At 41.0% G+C, this 17,945-nt stretch overlaps 1 protein-coding gene across 3 annotated transcripts in view; it reads left to right on the top strand.

The window, feature by feature from the left end:
* CNTLN (centlein) overlaps positions 1-17,945 on the top strand; it is a 424,230-nt gene that overhangs the window by 278,522 nt on the left and 127,763 nt on the right. For all 3 annotated transcript variants that reach the window (XM_040360158.1, XM_040360150.1, XM_040360168.1), the window contains 4 exons: positions 70-599; positions 5,773-5,932; positions 13,402-13,489; positions 14,448-14,662. In XM_040360158.1, coding sequence (XP_040216092.1) covers positions 70-599; positions 5,773-5,932; positions 13,402-13,489; positions 14,448-14,662 — 993 coding nt within the window. The remainder of the gene's footprint in view (positions 1-69; positions 600-5,772; positions 5,933-13,401; positions 13,490-14,447; positions 14,663-17,945) is intronic.

Raw genomic sequence — 17,945 nt, 5'->3', positions numbered from 1 at the left:
TTTTTCAAAATGCTTTCATTTTCGCCAAATTATAACTGCAAATGTTATATTTTATCTTTTTTGTACTAGATAAGCTATTTGGAAAAAAGGCTTATTGCATTAGAAGTAGACACAAAAAGACTAAATGAAACTAAAGATGAGCTAACAAAACAAAATAACTCACTGAAGACATCCATCAAGTTCCTTCAAAAAGATGCAGATTTCAGGGAGAAAAAAATGCAGAAAATGCATTTGGAAATTTTAGAGGTAAACCAGGCCAAAGAGACCTTAGAGAAGAAGAAGGGTGAACTGAGCAGTGACGTTGCCTCTCTAAAAAGACTTGTGGCAGACAGTAACAAACTGAAGAATAAAAATCGTGACTTGCTGAGACAGATTCATATCTTGCAATGTACACTGGAAAAGACCACAGTCCCACTTTCCTCGCAGGAATCAAACAAGCAAGGCCGCAGGAAAGAAGCAGCAACCAAGGTTAAACAGAATGCAGCCAGGAAGATCTCACTGAGACGTCACCAAGCTTTTCTTAATCAATCCATCAAGGTTATGAGCGGCGTGTTTGAGAACTTCAGAAAAGACGGCTGGGAGGATGTGAGCGAAGACAGGTACGGCTCTCATTAAGTCTGCTCTATGGAGGGGACATTGTGCATATGCAAAGCACAGGCAAATGGAGATTGAATTTCAACTACTGTTGATTTGGTATTCAGGAACAAAAAAAAGCTGTCAGATCCTTTGAAATATCTTGGGAGGTCTTGTTCTGAGCTTATTGACTGAAATTTGCATGCAAAATTAGCCACAACTGTATGAGCAGTTGAATAGGTGCCAGGAAACCAAAAAGAAGGCAATGCTTGATTTCTTCCAGTGATGCTATTTTCATGCAGTCATGAGGCTTGAAATTGACAGTTTGGCAGGTTGATTTAATTTGCTGGCCCTTTGCATATTCACCACTGACAGCTAAGGATTCCCAGGCAAGTCTACTAAGTCCATTTAGTTATCTTGTGACATGTCGATCCTGGAGGAAAAGCCTCCCCCCCCCCCCCAACCTCTTTCATTTAGTTAGATAAATTTTAAATGACCCATTTCAGCTTGCTACCAGATGTCTACAAGCTGTTTAACATCCTTTAAATTAAGACCCATCCACACTAATTATTTCATGTATGTTTTATGCATAGTCATTGTACAAAGTTTAATTGAAAGCTGCATAAAACATTATTTTTTTTCTGGTTTCAAAAGCTGTAGTCTTTTTGAGTTATTAATATTTTTGTTATTGCTTATGTTAAAGTCTAATTATTGCTAGTTTTTTAATTTAAGGATGGACAAGGGCGGCTTAGCAAAGAAAAGATTGTGTATACAGTTAATGTAAACTAGCTTCAGCTTACTATGGTTATCCTTATGTTTGTTTTGAGGATATGTACAGTATATGTGTGCGACAGAAGATTAACAAGTTAATCATTATCTGGTATGCAAATGAATGTGGAAAACAAATAGTTGGTTCCAACTACAATACCTAAACTTAACGATATCAAAATAACTCCTGCTCTCTTCAAGATCTAAACAGACAATGTATGATTTGCTAGAATTGCTTGTCAATAATGAAACGATTTATACAAATACTTGGGTTTTGTATTGACATTCAATGGAGCTGTAAAAAGGAACAAAGAACAGCGCCCTCTAAGTGCAGTAGATAAACATTTTTAATTTTAAAAAAGAGTTATAAATACACACAAAAGTGTAGTATGTACAGGCATCGAGTACAGTTCATCTGCTCTAACTTCCGGGTTAGAGGGGGAGGCCGGCGTCATTGGCTTGGACGTTGGTCTGCGATCTGGCCACACTGTTGGTGCACAGCACTTCCGGATGGCTGGGACAATGATCAATGGTATACACGAACGGCGTCACTCCGGGTCAGATCAGCAGGCGGTGCTTCGTATTCGGAGCATGCGTGCTCCTTCCTCAGGCTTCACTCTTAAATTCAATGGAGCCGTCGTGCAGTTTAGTTGGTAAATGATCAAAGAGTGGCTATAAAATCCGAAACGCACAATATTTTTCTGAGTGAGAGGAAATATTAAATTTCACAGTTATCCAATAGGGTAACCCCATTTGGATATTTCCTCTGATCTTCTCACCTGATATATTTTGGATTAGTGCATTGCACTAACAACTGCTATTAGGTCAGATTTTGAGTGAATATTTCACCAGTGGGAAGGAAGACAAGAATAACATTTTGTAAGACATTGATAACATTACCTACGCTATCCAAAAGTTCAAGTAAAACTAAAGGCAAAACTTTTTTTTTCTCTATTTGGATAGAATAAGGGAGGGTTATGGTGTCTCATTTGGGAGATTTCACTCCACTTCTTGTCCCATATGACCAAAACTAGTGTCCCTATTAGAAAATTTCCCCTCTATTATTGTTCTTCAGACAGCCCAAAATTTGGGATTTGTTTTTACTTTGAGTTATCGGGACAATAAGCAGAACTAATAGAATGAATTTTACTCTTTCTACCTTAAAGTTGATCAATTTAGATTAATGGAACCTGTGAGAAATAAATAACACTAGCCAATAGATCTGAACGATTAATCGTTAACATATTGCGATTTTGGTTCAACTCCCCTTACGATCTTAATCTGGCATTTTCACAATTTATGTAACAAATGCAGAGCTGTTTTCTGCTCAGAGCTGTCAGAAAATAATTAAATAAAAAAGCCGGCAATGTTTATCTCATTGCTCAGCGCTGAGAGATGAAAAGAAACATTGTATCATTTGGTTCTTTTACATCAAAGGTATGAACTTCAGTCTGTAATTGAGGTCACTTAAAGTGGATGTAAATCCCAAATGTTTTCTTTATTTTTTTGATGTAACAATGTACAGTATAAGATTTCCTATCATCTGTGCCCAGTCTTGCCACACAGAGTTAATCCAGCTCTGAGCAATCCTCTTTTATTGTTCAGTGAAATAAGACTGACTTACAGAGAAAAGCCTTGCTCTGTTCCGCCCCCTTTTGCTGTGAGTGACAGGTTTTTTACATATCTCATGCACTAGCTTCAGACAGGCATTATTTTTTAATTCCCACCCCCACCCCTTTTCTGAAGTCATGTGGTTACTTTTCTGGATTTTGACTGGATGTTAGTGATCATAGCAGAATTCAGTGTAAGAAATATATAGGAAAAAATGCATGTTGACAAGGGGAGTGTAGAGGTGGGCGGAGATTCTACTGACATCACAACTCCACCCACTGAGCTCCAGACAACAGATCCACCCACACAATCTGCAGTCTTTCAGGTCTCATAACAGACAGAGGGGAGACATTTGACAAATAAGGATACATGCAGGAGGCATGTATATCCTTATAGATCAGCACTATGGCAGTAGTTTAGAAAGGATGAGAGTGGGTTTACATCCACTTAAAAAGACGTATCTCCGGATACGACGTCGTATCTCTGAGTGTGCGGGGGCGTAACTATGCGACTGATTCATATAATCAGTTACGCATAGATTTCCCTAAGATCCGACCGGCTTAAGTGTCTTACACCGTCCTATCTTAGGCTGCATATTTACGCTGGCCGCTAGGTGGCGCTTCCGTATAGTTACGCGATGAATATGCTAATTGGGTAGATACACCGCTTTAGAAACGTACGTCCGGCCGGCTCATTTTTTACGTAGTTTACGTTAGGCTTTTTCCAGCGTAAAGTTACCCCTGCTATATGAGGCGTAGCCAATGTTAAGTATGGGCGTCGTTCCCGCGTCGAGTTTTGAAAATATTACGTTGTTTGTGTAAGTCGTTCGCGAATAGGGCTGTACGTAAGTTACGTTCACGTCTAAAGCAATGACGATGGCTTCGATCCGACAGGCGTACGTCTTTGTACGCCTTTGGATCGTAGGTGCAATACTTCGGCGCCCGCTGGGTGGAGTTTGCGTCGTTTTCCGCGTCGGGTATGCTAATTAGCTTTTTCCGTCGATCCACGAAGGTACGCGCGGGTTTTGCATTCTCTTACGTCGTCAATAGTCGGTTTTTCCGTGGCGTATAGATAGACTTGCCATGTTAAAGTATGGCCGTCGTTCCCGCGTCAAATTTGAATTATTTTTTTTGCGTAAGTCGTCCGTGAATAGGAAAGGACGTAACTCACGTCTAAGTTCAAAAAATGACGTCGGTGCGACGTCATTTTGCGCAAAGCACGGCGGGAAATTTCAAAATGGAGCATGCGCAGTTCAATCGGCGCGGGGACGCGCTTCATTTAAATGAATCACGCCCCCTACCCGCCCAATTTGAAATACGCTCCGAGAGATACACTACGCCGCCGTAACTTACGGCGCAAAATCTTCCTGGATTCGACTTAGAGCCAGGTAAGATACGGCGGCGTAGCGTATCTCTGATACGCTGCGCCAGCGCAATTCTATGTGAATCTGGCCCTATATTTTTAGCACAAAGGTCACGTTTGGTTGCCTCAAAAAATAGGGGAAGGGGGGGGAGCACTCACATTTGCCACATCCGTAAGTTTAGAAGACAAAAAAGAAGCAGTTACTCGAGAAATCGCAATTGATGGTTGGGCTTTAGAGGCAAGATGGGAATATCAAAAAATATGTAAATTTTTATTACAAAAAAAATAAAATGTAAAAAACAAATCATTAAAAAAATATATGATATGGAAAATATCCTCTGTGCATCGTCTACGCGTTTCTCTGTTGGGCTTCCTCAGGACGAGCAGAAGAATTTTCTGAAATGAAACATATTGTATTGACATAATAACAGCAAAAAAATGTTTTTAATGGTTTTAAAATAAAGATATAAAATAAACATGCATACAAATTCTCTCGTGGCACCAAGATGAGTGTCAGCCATCCAAATTACCTCTGAATACTCTAAGTCATATATATATATGCCGAAAGGATAATAAGAAGAAGTTCCAAATGTGGTAGAAAGGTCTCCAAAAATCTAATAAACAGACAAAATTGCAACAGTAAAAAGAATGAAAAAGGAGAAAAATATCAGAAGGGGGTAAGATGAAGGGTAAGTGTATAAAAAGTATATATAACACATACCCAGAAAAGACTCGCTCTGCCTATAATGTCGGTTTTGGAGGTACAACATAAGTTCACAGAGCCAGTTCTATAAATAGACACAAAATGTAATAAATATGCGACTACTAGTTAAGAAACAGCCAAGGTAAATGAGGAAGTATAATAGATAAATACCTAATGGTTCAAAAATTAACATTAATTCCGGGGCAGACCAGAGAGGGTATAACAGAGACATGTGGGTATCCAATGTTATGCAATTAGATACACCAAACCTGCATCCAAATACTTGTGTATTTGGAGCCCTCAAAGGTAAGACAAACAAAAAAATCTATAGGACAGCAGACACCTAAAATAATTATAAATAAATAGCTGGTCACGCCTAGATCAAACAGGCTAACCACAATAAAGGTGAAAAGTAAAAAGGGTGATAGAAGTACTCTAAACACTACCTTTGTTTATGCACCGCCTGAACTATACGGCGCATGCTTATGACGTCACCGCCATACGCCCACTGTATGGGCTATTTAAACTCAGTCCCGGCATGTAGCCCTGTGTATAGCACAGGCTATCCCCCAGGGCATACGGCGCTACTCAACTAACTTTGTAAGTACTTCTATCACCCTTTTTACTTTTCACCTTTTTTCACATATAGTGGACTGGAATATATGTTGGTATATCTGCAGTTTTGGTCTATGTTTATTATCCGGTATAAATTGGACAGTAATAAAAAAATAATAATAATCTGTTTTGTATTGTAGCGATGTTGAAAGTGAATCATCTGAGAGTCTGGGACATGTGATTGTACATACTAGTGGTAAAAAAACAGATGAAACAGATGTTGTGGAAGAATGTAATGATGATGAAGATCTTCAAGACGAATGCAAGAGAATGAGCAGGGCTGAAAAATATATTCACAGGGTAAGTTTGTGCTCGGATTTGTCAACCAGCTACAGCTTGTGCTCAACTTTGCTCACATGCTTAATAAATCCATTTATTTAGGCTTTTTTTTACACTATGTCCAATGACCTGTACTTTGCAGCATGCACACTCCCCCCCCCCCCCTAGCCTTTCACTGGGAATTTTAGTGTCCTCCCCTAGCTCTCTAAGCACATCATGCAGCTGAGAACAGAGAGTATGTGGTCACATATAAAAAGAAAATACTTATGTTTCTTATATGTGTGCACAAATCATTTGCCTTTCATTAAACTGAATGAGTTGTTTTACAAGGTAAGGGTGCGCATTTCTCACTGGATGGGCCAGCCCAGGTGTCAGTTCCAGAGCACACTAAAAAAACATTCAGGCCCAGTCTATTGCAGTACTTGAACACAGGCAGGTATAGGGATAAGGGTGCAGGATACTCCAACATGCACGCAGGCAGTAGAGGACAGATTTCCAGGCAAAGTCCTTCTGTAGCAGCCTTAAAAGATACGTTCACCTTCACAGAAAAATCTGTATGTAACATAAACTTACACCCTCTCCCCCCCCCCCCCCCCCCCTTGTCCCGATGATCTGCCATTATTAATCCTGCTATAGCCACCTTACCAGACAGGGGCTTGGAAATTCCCTCTGCTTAATCTCAAAAATGTCCCCCGTTAGGCGGCACCAACCAATCAGACCCTTAATAGCCCGTCCTGTCAGAGGGGAAGAAGTAGAGAGAATGCAGAGGGGATTTTTAACCCCCAATCAGGTGAGACGGCTATAGCAGGGCTCAGAACGGGATATTGCCGCGCTCCAGGTCAGCGGGACGAGGGGGGGGTGAGGAGGGGGTCATGTGTAAGTTTATTCACCTTACAGATTTTAGTAAAGATGAACTTACACTTTAAGTATTGCTGGACTTAACAACCTCTGGAATCTAACCCTCAAAGCACAGGCATACCTGTAGCTCTAGGCAAAAGTCCTACTCGCAGTGTCCAGAAAAAGCTCTCCAAACAACCAGCCTCTCTGTGACACTCTTTAGTGAAAAGGGTCATTATGCAGCCCAGCCTCCTAAGGTAGTATCCTCCAGCTAATTCTCTTGAATCCAGGCTCATTCATGCCCTCAGCCAAGCACATGCTGAGGCCTAACAGCTCTTCAGTAACATGGGTTGCCTCCCAGGGGCAGAGGTCCCAGGAGAAGAGACTCTCTGAATAGCCCTCCCAAACCTTTTTCCTCCCACTAGCCACACCTTCTAGGCCTACCTCCCAGGGATTGGTTGAGGTAAGATAAATATTCATAACCCAGTGGATGACTTTTCAACTCAATTTCTGGAAGCTTCTTTCAGAGGCAGTCAGGAGCAATCAACCACCTAGGGTGACTTGACCAGTCCTAGAAAATAGATTGTTGCTCACCTGGGTGCAGCAGAACCAAAAAGTACATTTATCCAGCCTAGGACAGGATGCAACTTAAGTATTAAAGCTGAATAGGAAACTAGACTTCCGAAGTCAGCAGGGGCAGCCTTCACGTTTCTGCTATACAGGTTTAAAGCACTGTCCTAACTGACACCCTGGTTGTGCGTGCAAAAGGTGACATCTAACTGATGAAAGTTTTATTGACCAGTGTTTAATGAAGACCTAATGGTTCAAACATGCAATTCCCAAGTTTTTCACTTGCTAATGCCCGCACCCAGTCCGACCAATCAAACCCCTGTCCACTGAACAATGCCTGTCAGATCTGAGCCATACTATGTTCTTTTTCCCAAAACAATGGACTGCCATATAATATAACTTCAAAACTTGCACACTTTGATATTTGTAATAGAGCCCAAATGTGTATTTCCAATTAAAAATCAAAAGCATCTGTGCACAGGCATATTAGTTTATCAAAACAGGCATCTTGTCCCTTTTAGTTGACTTTAAAATTCATAATTTTCATTTATTGAGGATTTTTTTCCTTTCAGCATATTAGAATGGTAACTACATCCTATTATCTTAGTATATTTTGTCATAGTTATATTCAGCATTCACCTAAAAGATATTTTTCATAATCGGTGCACATTAAGGGACTCTGCTTTAATCCCAGTGTTTTCATCATAACGGATATTTCTGAGTATTCCTGAAATGCTCATTGTTATTTTATGCACACAACGGCAATACTTATCTGTGTGGCATTTGCACAGGAGCTCCTAAATTAAATGAAATGCCCTTGTGATGATAAATTCAATAGCTTTATTCATGATCTGCTATGGTTAGTTTATTTCTAACTGGATCTGTATTACTATTCAGAATTACCACATCAGATTTATCTAATTGGTTACTGGAAGTATATTTAATTTGAATTTATTTGTGCCCCTCAATTGCATTTTCTGCTAATGTCAAACAAGTCATATAGTCTTGGATGTAAACTAGACCACGGTTCCAGTTTCTTTGCTAAAATAAAAAATAAGAGTTTACTTGCATCATACTCGGCACACTTTGTATTACTTGTAGGATATACTGTATATGGCTTTACATGTTACATGCTGTGTACCCTACTAGTTTCATGTGTGAACTGCTTGTGTGCAGTAACACTTGTGTACCAAAAATTGAGCTTTGATTTAACATATCAGTCCCTTCCTCTTATCGACAGGGACCTAAACGTTTCCAGGACTTCCTAGATGTGTGTGCTCGGTTGATAGTGCATTCTGCCCACGGGGGCTTTAAGCACAGCAGAGTCTGTCTCTGACCCTCCTGAGTCCTAAAGCGATTTGTATTTTTTTTTTTTTGTTAACAAACATGTCTATACTTACCTCCTCTGTGCAGTGATTTTGCACAGAGTGGCCCTGATCCGCCTCTTATGCCCCCCCTCCCACGGCACTCTTGGCTCCTCCTCTTCTCGAGTGCATAGAATGCATTAAGGTGAAAAAACAGAGGGTTTACAACCCCTTTAATGACACTAAGTAACAATTTCACGAAAAATGTATTACAGAGCCATTAAGTAGTGCATATGTATAGATTGTTTTTGAAGAATAAGCAGAGCACTTGCCCTCTGTGTTCAGACTGATAAGAACTTACCCTCCAATGATTAGTATCACTTTCAACAAAACTGAGACAGTGGCCCTGTCACTGGCTTATATTTCCAACAGTCTGTCTCTGGTGTAATGTTTTTTGATGCACCATATTCTCCTGCCACTGTCTCAGATTTACAAGGGTTGTTTCAAATCTTATCAATGCAGTGTTTCTAAAGCTGCTTGGACCTTTCCGTTGCACCCACTTTTTCAGTCATTCCTCTATTTGGACTGAAGGATCCTGGGCTCCACCAGATAGTGTGTCGAAACAGTTCCCTTTTGAAAGGGAATTTTTAAATCGGTGTTCTGTTCTCAGAGGATTACATTAGTGATCCACCTAAACAGGACAACCACTAGTCTGGTCAAGAGTGTGCACACTGTTCAGGATTCCAGTGGAATCTGCAGTGACCTTCTGGCCTTTGTGGACCTCAAACATGCCTACTTGCATGTCACCATATTCCTGATGCATCAACACTACCTGTATATTGTTTTGGGCACACAACATTACCAGTTTCTTCTCCCATTGGCCGGCACCTCAGGAATTTACCAAGGTACTAGCCCCTGTGTTGCTCTGCCACACTCCCTCAACATGTATATAGTGGGTTATCTTGGTGTCCTACTAAAGGAAGCAGACAATTCAGACTTACTTACATTGTGCTACAGACTGTGTCAACTTCCTGGCTTTCAGGTTCCACAACAAAGTGAGCAGGTCTATCTCCAGCTGGATGCTCTGGAAACTCCATGGGATCAGGTTAATTTCATCTACACCTTTCCACCTCTTAAACTCTCCATGCCTGCTCTGTGGAATCGTGAGGGAGGGCATTCCATTGATTTTTATTGCACTAAATTGGCCCAGGAGGACGGGGTACTCTGACCTCATCAGTCTCTTGGCAGTCTCTTTGTTGGCCCTCTCAGATGTCTGGCTTTGTGCCCCAAGAGCCGATTTACCACCCTGCTTCTTAGGTGCTGACTTTATTGACCTATTAGGAACGGGTTATTCCTATTGCTCTTGAAAGCTGGTGAAATTAACGGTTCACAAAGTCTACCACTGAGTTTAGATAGCCTGTTTCTCTTGGTGCAGGGCAAAAAAATTATATCCCAAGAAGTTTTCCATGGGGTGAATCCTGTTTATCTTCAGTTTGGTCTTGACCAAATTTTGGTTTTGAGTACCACCACGATTCAGATTTTAGCATTCACATTTTTTCAGAGACCGCTTTCCTTTCATTCCTTAGTGAAGACCTTCATGCATAGTGTTTCTCACATTGTTCCTCCTGTATGTTCCCTAGTGACTCAGTGGGATCTCATCCTAGTTCTGTTGGTTCTTCATAAAAAAAATTTAAACTTGTTAGGGATAAATTGCCCTGGAAGGAGAGGGCATCTGATCCAGTCCTTTCAACCAGTCCAATGTATTGTTTCTCCTTGATGTCTCTGTGAGTACATTTAGAATCTATCCAGCTTGACATGCTCTCTGTGCATGGGTGTGTGTGTAATGCTTTTGAAAGTGTTTTTTTACTTAATTTATTGCACTAAATCAGTGGTGTAGCCAGGGGGCAGATAAGTAAGTAATCTTTTCTTTCCAGTGAGGCCTTTTTTTGTTTTTTTAAGATAGACAGCCTTCATTGTTTTTAAAATAGTTGCAGATCTCCATATGAAAGCAGTATTCGTCTGGCTATCTTTGGCATCAGTACTCTCCAGGTCACTGACCCAAATCCCAAAATCATGCCAAGAAAAAGTAAAATCAGTGATCCTGATTAATATTTTCTCAGTAGACATGTTCCTTAATACACAGGAGGTCAGGAGTAAGACAGCCTAGAGCAGTGATGGCGAACGCGTGGCACGCGTGCCGCTCCCGGCACGGCAAGCTGTTTCGGTGGGCACGCCACACGCCATGAAAAATTTCAAAGAACACACTAAAATCCATTTGTCCCCACCGCACCCCAAACTACAACTCCCACAGTTCTCTAGGGCTATTGATGACGTGTCTGAGTGGGAGTGACAAAGAAGAAACTCCCGGGGGTGACGTGCGTGCGTGTGTGCGTACGCACGCTGATCCAATCAAAGAAGCTGTCTCATCCACACCGCACAAATCAGCGGTGACGTGACTGGGAGCACACACGGCTGGAATCAGAGGAGCCTTTCGGCGGGAATAATAAGCTGCTGGAGCAAGGTCAGACACTGGGAGACAGGTGTTAATGTGCAGTGTACGGTACAGTTATCTTGTTAGTCCTAAGCCTGCCCCACTCTCAGATATCAGGTGCTAGCTCAGCAAATAATCAATTGTGCAAAAAGAACAGCCTCATTACTGTCATTGGGAAACATTGTGCCCCATCATTGGTGTTATTCAGCCTCATTATTGGTGTCATTGGGAAACATTGTGCTCCCCTATTTTTTGTCATCATTGGTGTCATTGTGCCTCATTATTGGTGTCATTGTGCCTCATTATTGGTGTCATTGGAAAACATTGTGCCTCGTTATTGGTGTCATTGTTCCTCATTATTGGTGTCATTGTGCCTCATTATTGGTGTCATTAGGGAACATTGTGCCTCATTATTGGTGTCATTGTGCCTCATTATTGGTGTCATTAGGGAACATTGTGCCTCATTATTGGTGTCATTGTGCCTCATTATTGGTGTCATTGCATGTGTCAGGTAGGTGAGTGTAATGGTCAGGTAGGTGAGTGTAATGGTCAGGTAGGTGAGTGTAATGGTCAGGTAGGTGAGTGTAATGGTCAGGTAAGTGAGTGTAATGGTCAGGTAGGTGAGTGTAATGGTCAGGTAAGTGAGTGTAATGGTCAGGTAGGTGAGTGCAATGGTCAGGTAGGTGAGTGTAATGGTCAGGTAAGTGAGTGTAATGGTCAGGTAGGTGAGTGTAATGGTCAGGTAAGTGAGTGTAATGGTCAGGTAGGTGAGTGTAATGGTCAGGTAGGTGAGTGTAATGGTCAGGTAGGTGAGTGCAATGGTCAGGTAAGTGAGTGTAATGGTCAGGTAGGTGAGTGTAATGGTCAGGTAGGTGAGTGTAATGGTCAGGTAAGTGAGTGTAATGGTCAGGTAGGTGAGTGTAATGGTCAGGTAGGTGAGTGTAATGGTCAGGTAAGTGAGTGTAATGGTCAGGTAGGTGAGTGCAATGGTCAGGTAGGTGAGTGTAATGGTCAGGTAAGTGAGTGTAATGGTCAGGTAGGTGAGTGTAATGGTCAGGTAAGTGAGTGTAATGGTCAGGTAGGTGAGTGTAATGGTCAGGTAGGTGAGTGTAATGGTCAGGTAGGTGAGTGTAATGGTCAGGTAGGTGAGTGTAATGGTCAGGTAAGTGAGTGTAATGGTCAGGTAGGTGAGTGTAATGGTCAGGTAGGTGAGTGTAATGGTCAGGTAGGTGAGTGTAATGGTCAGGTAAGTGAGTGTAATGGTCAGGTAGGTGAGTGTAATGGTCAGGTAGGTGAGTGTAATGGTCAGGTAGGTGAGTGTAATGGTCAGGTAAGTGAGTGTAATGGTCAGGTAGGTGAGTGTAATGGTCAGGTAAGTGAGTGTAATGGTCAGGTAGGTGAGTGCAATGGTCAGGTAGGTGAGTGTAATGGTCAGGTAAGTGAGTGTAATGGTCAGGTAGGTGAGTGTAATGGTCAGGTAAGTGAGTGTAATGGTCAGGTAGGTGAGTGTAATGGTCAGGTAGGTGAGTGTAATGGTCAGGTAGGTGAGTGCAATGGTCAGGTAAGTGAGTGTAATGGTCAGGTAGGTGAGTGTAATGGTCAGGTAGGTGAGTGTAATGGTCAGGTAAGTGAGTGTAATGGTCAGGTAGGTGAGTGTAATGGTCAGGTAGGTGAGTGTAATGGTCAGGTAAGTGAGTGTAATGGTCAGGTAGGTGAGTGCAATGGTCAGGTAGGTGAGTGTAATGGTCAGGTAAGTGAGTGTAATGGTCAGGTAGGTGAGTGTAATGGTCAGGTAAGTGAGTGTAATGGTCAGGTAGGTGAGTGTAATGGTCAGGTAGGTGAGTGTAATGGTCAGGTAGGTGAGTGTAATGGTCAGGTAGGTGAGTGTAATGGTCAGGTAAGTGAGTGTAATGGTCAGGTAGGTGAGTGTAATGGTCAGGTAGGTGAGTGTAATGGTCAGTGTATGTTGCACAGTGCATTCTAAGCACAATGCATTCCTAATCCCTGCAGTCTGAGCGAATCTGGCAGAATCGTACATTTCTAGTCCCTTAGGGCTCATTTAGATAAGTCCCATCCTCTGTACAGAGCCGCTGGCAGGTTTAATTCTGTGTTGGCACTTTGCAAGAAATAAATTGCTCTTGTGTCGCGGTTTGGGCACTCGGGCTCAAAAAGGTTCGCCATCACTGGCCTAGAGTATTAGGGCAGGATTGTCATACTAATACAAATTGTCTCTAATAGATGAATTTACAATGTTTCCATAGTAAGAGTTTCTTATAACTTTTCTGCAGAATGAGTTTTGGGACATACGGTCAAAGAAAGTAGGCAATTTAAAAAGATGTCAATTACGAGTGAAGTGTGATACATCTGCAAAAAAAGGTATGTAATTTTCTGTCAAAATGCTATAGCTGTTTTTTGTTATTTCAACATCTTATTCTTCAGTAGAGTTTTTTTTTTAAATAGTGATTCGGCATTGGGAAAAACCTGATCTCCTGTTTATTTTCGAGTATAAGCTTAAACAGGTTTACATTTAAAAACTGTGAGTATTAGAGTTTCCATGGCATTCTGCACTGTAATTTGCTAATATGTTTATTTTTTTTTATTTTTTTTTTACAGTAGTTGCCTAAACGTGACTGCTATAAAAAAAAAAAAAAAAAAGAGCTTTGCTATTGCTTATCACACATATCAGCTGCATGCAAATGCAAGTGGGTTATTGTAAAACAAAAAAATAAGTATCCATGCTTAATTGATATTGAGCAAGTTTTTAGTTGCAATACATTTTTCATTGTAGAGAATAAAGGTACAATACCATTTTACGTTAATTGCAAAAGAAAAGTAATAGGTTTACAATTAGTGTGCGGAAGGAGGAGGGGAAACAAAGAAGAGGAGCTGGTATGACTTTGCAGTGAAATAGGCTAAATTGTATAGAAAAGAAATAGGCTTACAACATTTCATAATGGTGCATTATGAATGGGAAAGGCATGGAGTCCAAGGCCTTTGCAAGAGAATTTTGTAAACTATAACAGGAAGTAGCGATCAGGATGGTAATGTGCAACAAAGATGTTGTAGCCAGGAAACCCAGGTAATCGTCCATGTTTTTACAGACAGATACACACAGTATAGCTAGATTTCTAAACACACGTACAGATGGTTCGTAAGATGTTTAACTCACTGAAGGACCGTCAGCATAGCACTGCTTCCTCCATATGTCTTGTCTTAATGCACTTACTTCCTTCTGTAGCACCAGGTTAATTTCAATTAAATTGTTACTGCAATAAAGTATTGTGTATAGTATTGTAATAAAAATAATAATTTTTACAAATGTTCTTATATTTAGCACTAAAAGACCACAAAAAAAAAAGATGCCCTTGCACTACTTCAACATCGTTACTGGAAAGAGTTGCATCTTTGCAACACCAAGTATCTGTATTACAGAAAGGAAAACAGGCTGCCACCGGCTCCGTGAGCAAGCTGAATGAAGAAAAAATAAAACTAGCAGCTGAACTGCAGCTGGCACACCAAAGACTTCAAATCAGCAAGCAGATGGTAAAGGTAAGGAATGTTCTTTGCTTTGCATGTAGCAGGAAGATCAGTGAAATAATTGCAGTTCTCAAATAAGACACCAAACACATGAATAATGTTTTTTTTTTTTTTTTTTTACTCTGCATTTACCGTGTCACATCTGTGTGGGTTTTTTTTTTTTTTTTGCCTTTTCTATAAAAAGTGACAAGAAAATGGCCACTAGATTGTATTATTTTTCTAAATGATATACTTTGACCATTTGTTTTCTTTAAACTACCTTCTCCCACCTGGTCACAATCATGTCTTCATTGCTGCATAGATTTCTTCCCAAGGCAAGAATGTTCTAGTGGGCAGCTGTTCTGTTTATCAATGTTGTGCTGAGTCTGCAATTTTATTAGCAGCTTTAGACCTCACCAATTAGTCACTTAAGTGTCATGGCTCACATTATATGCATAATCGGCATATAGTAGGCCAGCAGGAAGTCAATATTAGGTGAAAGTGTTTTTTTTTTTTTTTTTTTTTTTTTGTGTTTAAGGTTTCTAAATGGTAATATTTTCTATTTTGTTTCAAATTAAAAAGACACATAACTAGTGTTTAAAAATGTCCACAGTTTTGGGCAAGCTGTGTTATAAATATTTTGTATTGTCTGTCTGTTACTGGTGCTTCATATTGGTATCTGGGCTTCTGAAATTAGGCTGGTCCATTGTTGATTCCAGTTGGTTTTTATTACTTCCTGCATTTAAGAATGTGCACTGTTTGGGGGCACATGTGCGAGATTGCCTATGCCAATGAGATGCTTTGAAGGTTCTTGGCACCACCCACACAAAGGCACTGCTATACTACAGCTTGCACGATCTGCTCCAGCGATCCTGACCGCTCTGAATACCAGCTTCACTCGCTCCACCTGCAGCAGTGGTCAAGGCTATGAAAAATCCCAAATTTATCTGAAATGTGGTGGTCAGACTCCCCTCTAAGATGGCATCAGTGACAACTCCTCCGGCAGCTTCTCCTGCATCTCCCAGCCTGTCAGCTCCTGAACACACTGAGGACTTATACCCCCTTCTTCTGTGGGTGACAGCTCACAGGTTCAATCCCAGCAGCAGCTGCTATAGAAAATCTATTTTATGCTGCAGAAGACTTTACGGCCCACCTCCTGCCAGATTATTGACTGCCTCTCTAAAGAAATTAGAGATATTCGACAACATACAAGAAATCTGGAAGACAAGATGGAGCACTTTGGTTCAGTGCTGGAAGAACAAGTTCGAGAAGTAGCTGATGTGCGACATGAAAATTACTTGCTCGCATCTCTCTTGGAGGATGCTGAGAATAGATCCTGCCACTCCAACTTGCGAATACAGGGTCTTCCCAAACATATCACAAACTTTCATTCAATAGTCACTGCACTCTTTCAAGAGCTGGCATCCTCTATCCTCATTGAGTGCTTAGAAATGCATAGGGTCCACAGCACCTCACCCATAGAACATTAGACAGACCACCAGGAGGCATGGTTCACCTGCCTTTCTTTTGCTTTAAAGAAACCCTCCTTCAAACAGCTAGAGACTCTTAGACCCTATCTTTTCAGAGATATAATTGTTTGCTGTACCAAGATCTTGCACCCCAGATCATCACTTGTAGAGCTATAAAGTTTTATCTACAAATTATTTTCAGCCACAAGATCCGTTACAGAGGGTGCTTCCCTTTTATTCGCCTTCTTTCTTACTGAGGGAATCAATATAGTGGTTTAGCACTGGAATAAATCCAAGACCACCTGGAACCCATTCAACTGTATTCTTTAGACCTGGACCCTCTCTCAATGGGACACAACTGTTAACTCTCAAGGACACCATCACTAGATCTAGAACACATAATGCTCTTTAACCATGGGGCAAGCCCCTGCACCACGATGAAGATACAGCAACTCCCAGACCAGCCAAGTCTCAAGTTACCCTGGGTGCAATACACACCACAGTGTATTTATTGTAACTCTGTCTGCGCTTAGGTAAAATACTACCCTTTATAGTGCGAAACACCCAGTTGTCTTTGCAATGGAAATCCTCAACTGTAAATTTTATTTTATGTTCCTTTTTTCTGATCTATTTCTAGCATTACCACATATCTTGATCAAGTGGATATTGCTCTCGGGTGAGATCAGTTCATCCTCTACCAGTGTTCACTAGCTTTTATTCTTTGCAGGTTTATGCATTCCCCATTTTTATAGTTGTAACATCTGTTGAGGTTTTTCAACATATCCCTCCCTACTCAAAGTGATAATGCTGAACTCTCTTTAATGCTGTAAAAAAAACTGATATTCTTTAAGTTACATTTGTTTCCATATGCCTTTGGTGGGAAAGTACAATCTTGCACCCGAGTGGTGCTCTGTATTTTTGCTTCCCAGATTAAATAGTTTCATTGTGATCTGATCACTGTTGATTAACCTGTATGTAAGTATTGCTCCTTAAAGTGGTTATAAACCCTTTACAACCACTTTATGCTACAGGTAAGCCTATAATAAGGCTTACCTGTAGCTACCCAGGATATCTCCTAAAGCTGCATGGTTTAGGAGATATCCCTTGTCCCCTACATGTGCCGATGTCATCGGCACATGCACACTAGAACAAACTAAAGCTATGGTACGTATGTGCCATTGCTTCAGTCAGTGTGCCATTTTCCATACCACATTTTGTATTTTGTAAACCTTTCCTTCTACTTCCCCCCCCCCCCCCATTTCTTTTGAGTGACCAGACTGAACATCAGGGAGTTTTAATAGGTTTTTGCAGCTCACTTTCAGGCTCTGCACACAGATGCTGCACACAGATGCCTGGCATGTAGATAGTTTGGTCATACTTTTGTACTAGAAACACAATTTTCACCTTTTAAATAGGGGTTAGTTTGGTGGCATGACACTGTTGCTGCAGTGACCGGCTTTGCAAACTTTAAATTGGACCCTTCCCCAAAAGTTGCAGGAGGCAGACCCAGAGTTCTAGACAGAGTTCCAGGAAGTGAATGGAGATGAATTCATCTACCCTTAGTGAAAAAGTCCACAATTATTTTTTGAGTATTTATTTCTAGATTGTGATTACAAAACATTGAGTTCTTCTTTAAGGCTTCACTTGATGACAATTACACACCTACTGTATGTTGAAGAGAATTGTTTAGGCTTGCTGCATTTAGGATTCACTGAGACATATAAGCAGCAATCCTGGGGTAGGTTGCCTAGAATTGGAAACTGGCCAGGATGCAAGGTATGCTTAATCCACAATTGGTTACCCAAATGTTTGATGAAATACAACCTTTGGACATGTATCATCCACAA

Source organism: Rana temporaria, chromosome 1 (assembly GCF_905171775.1).
Source record: "Rana temporaria chromosome 1, aRanTem1.1, whole genome shotgun sequence".
Classification (NCBI taxonomy): domain Eukaryota; kingdom Metazoa; phylum Chordata; class Amphibia; order Anura; family Ranidae; genus Rana; species Rana temporaria.
The sequence above is the reverse complement of the archived record's forward strand: the minus strand, read 5'-3'. Positions and strand labels throughout refer to the sequence as shown.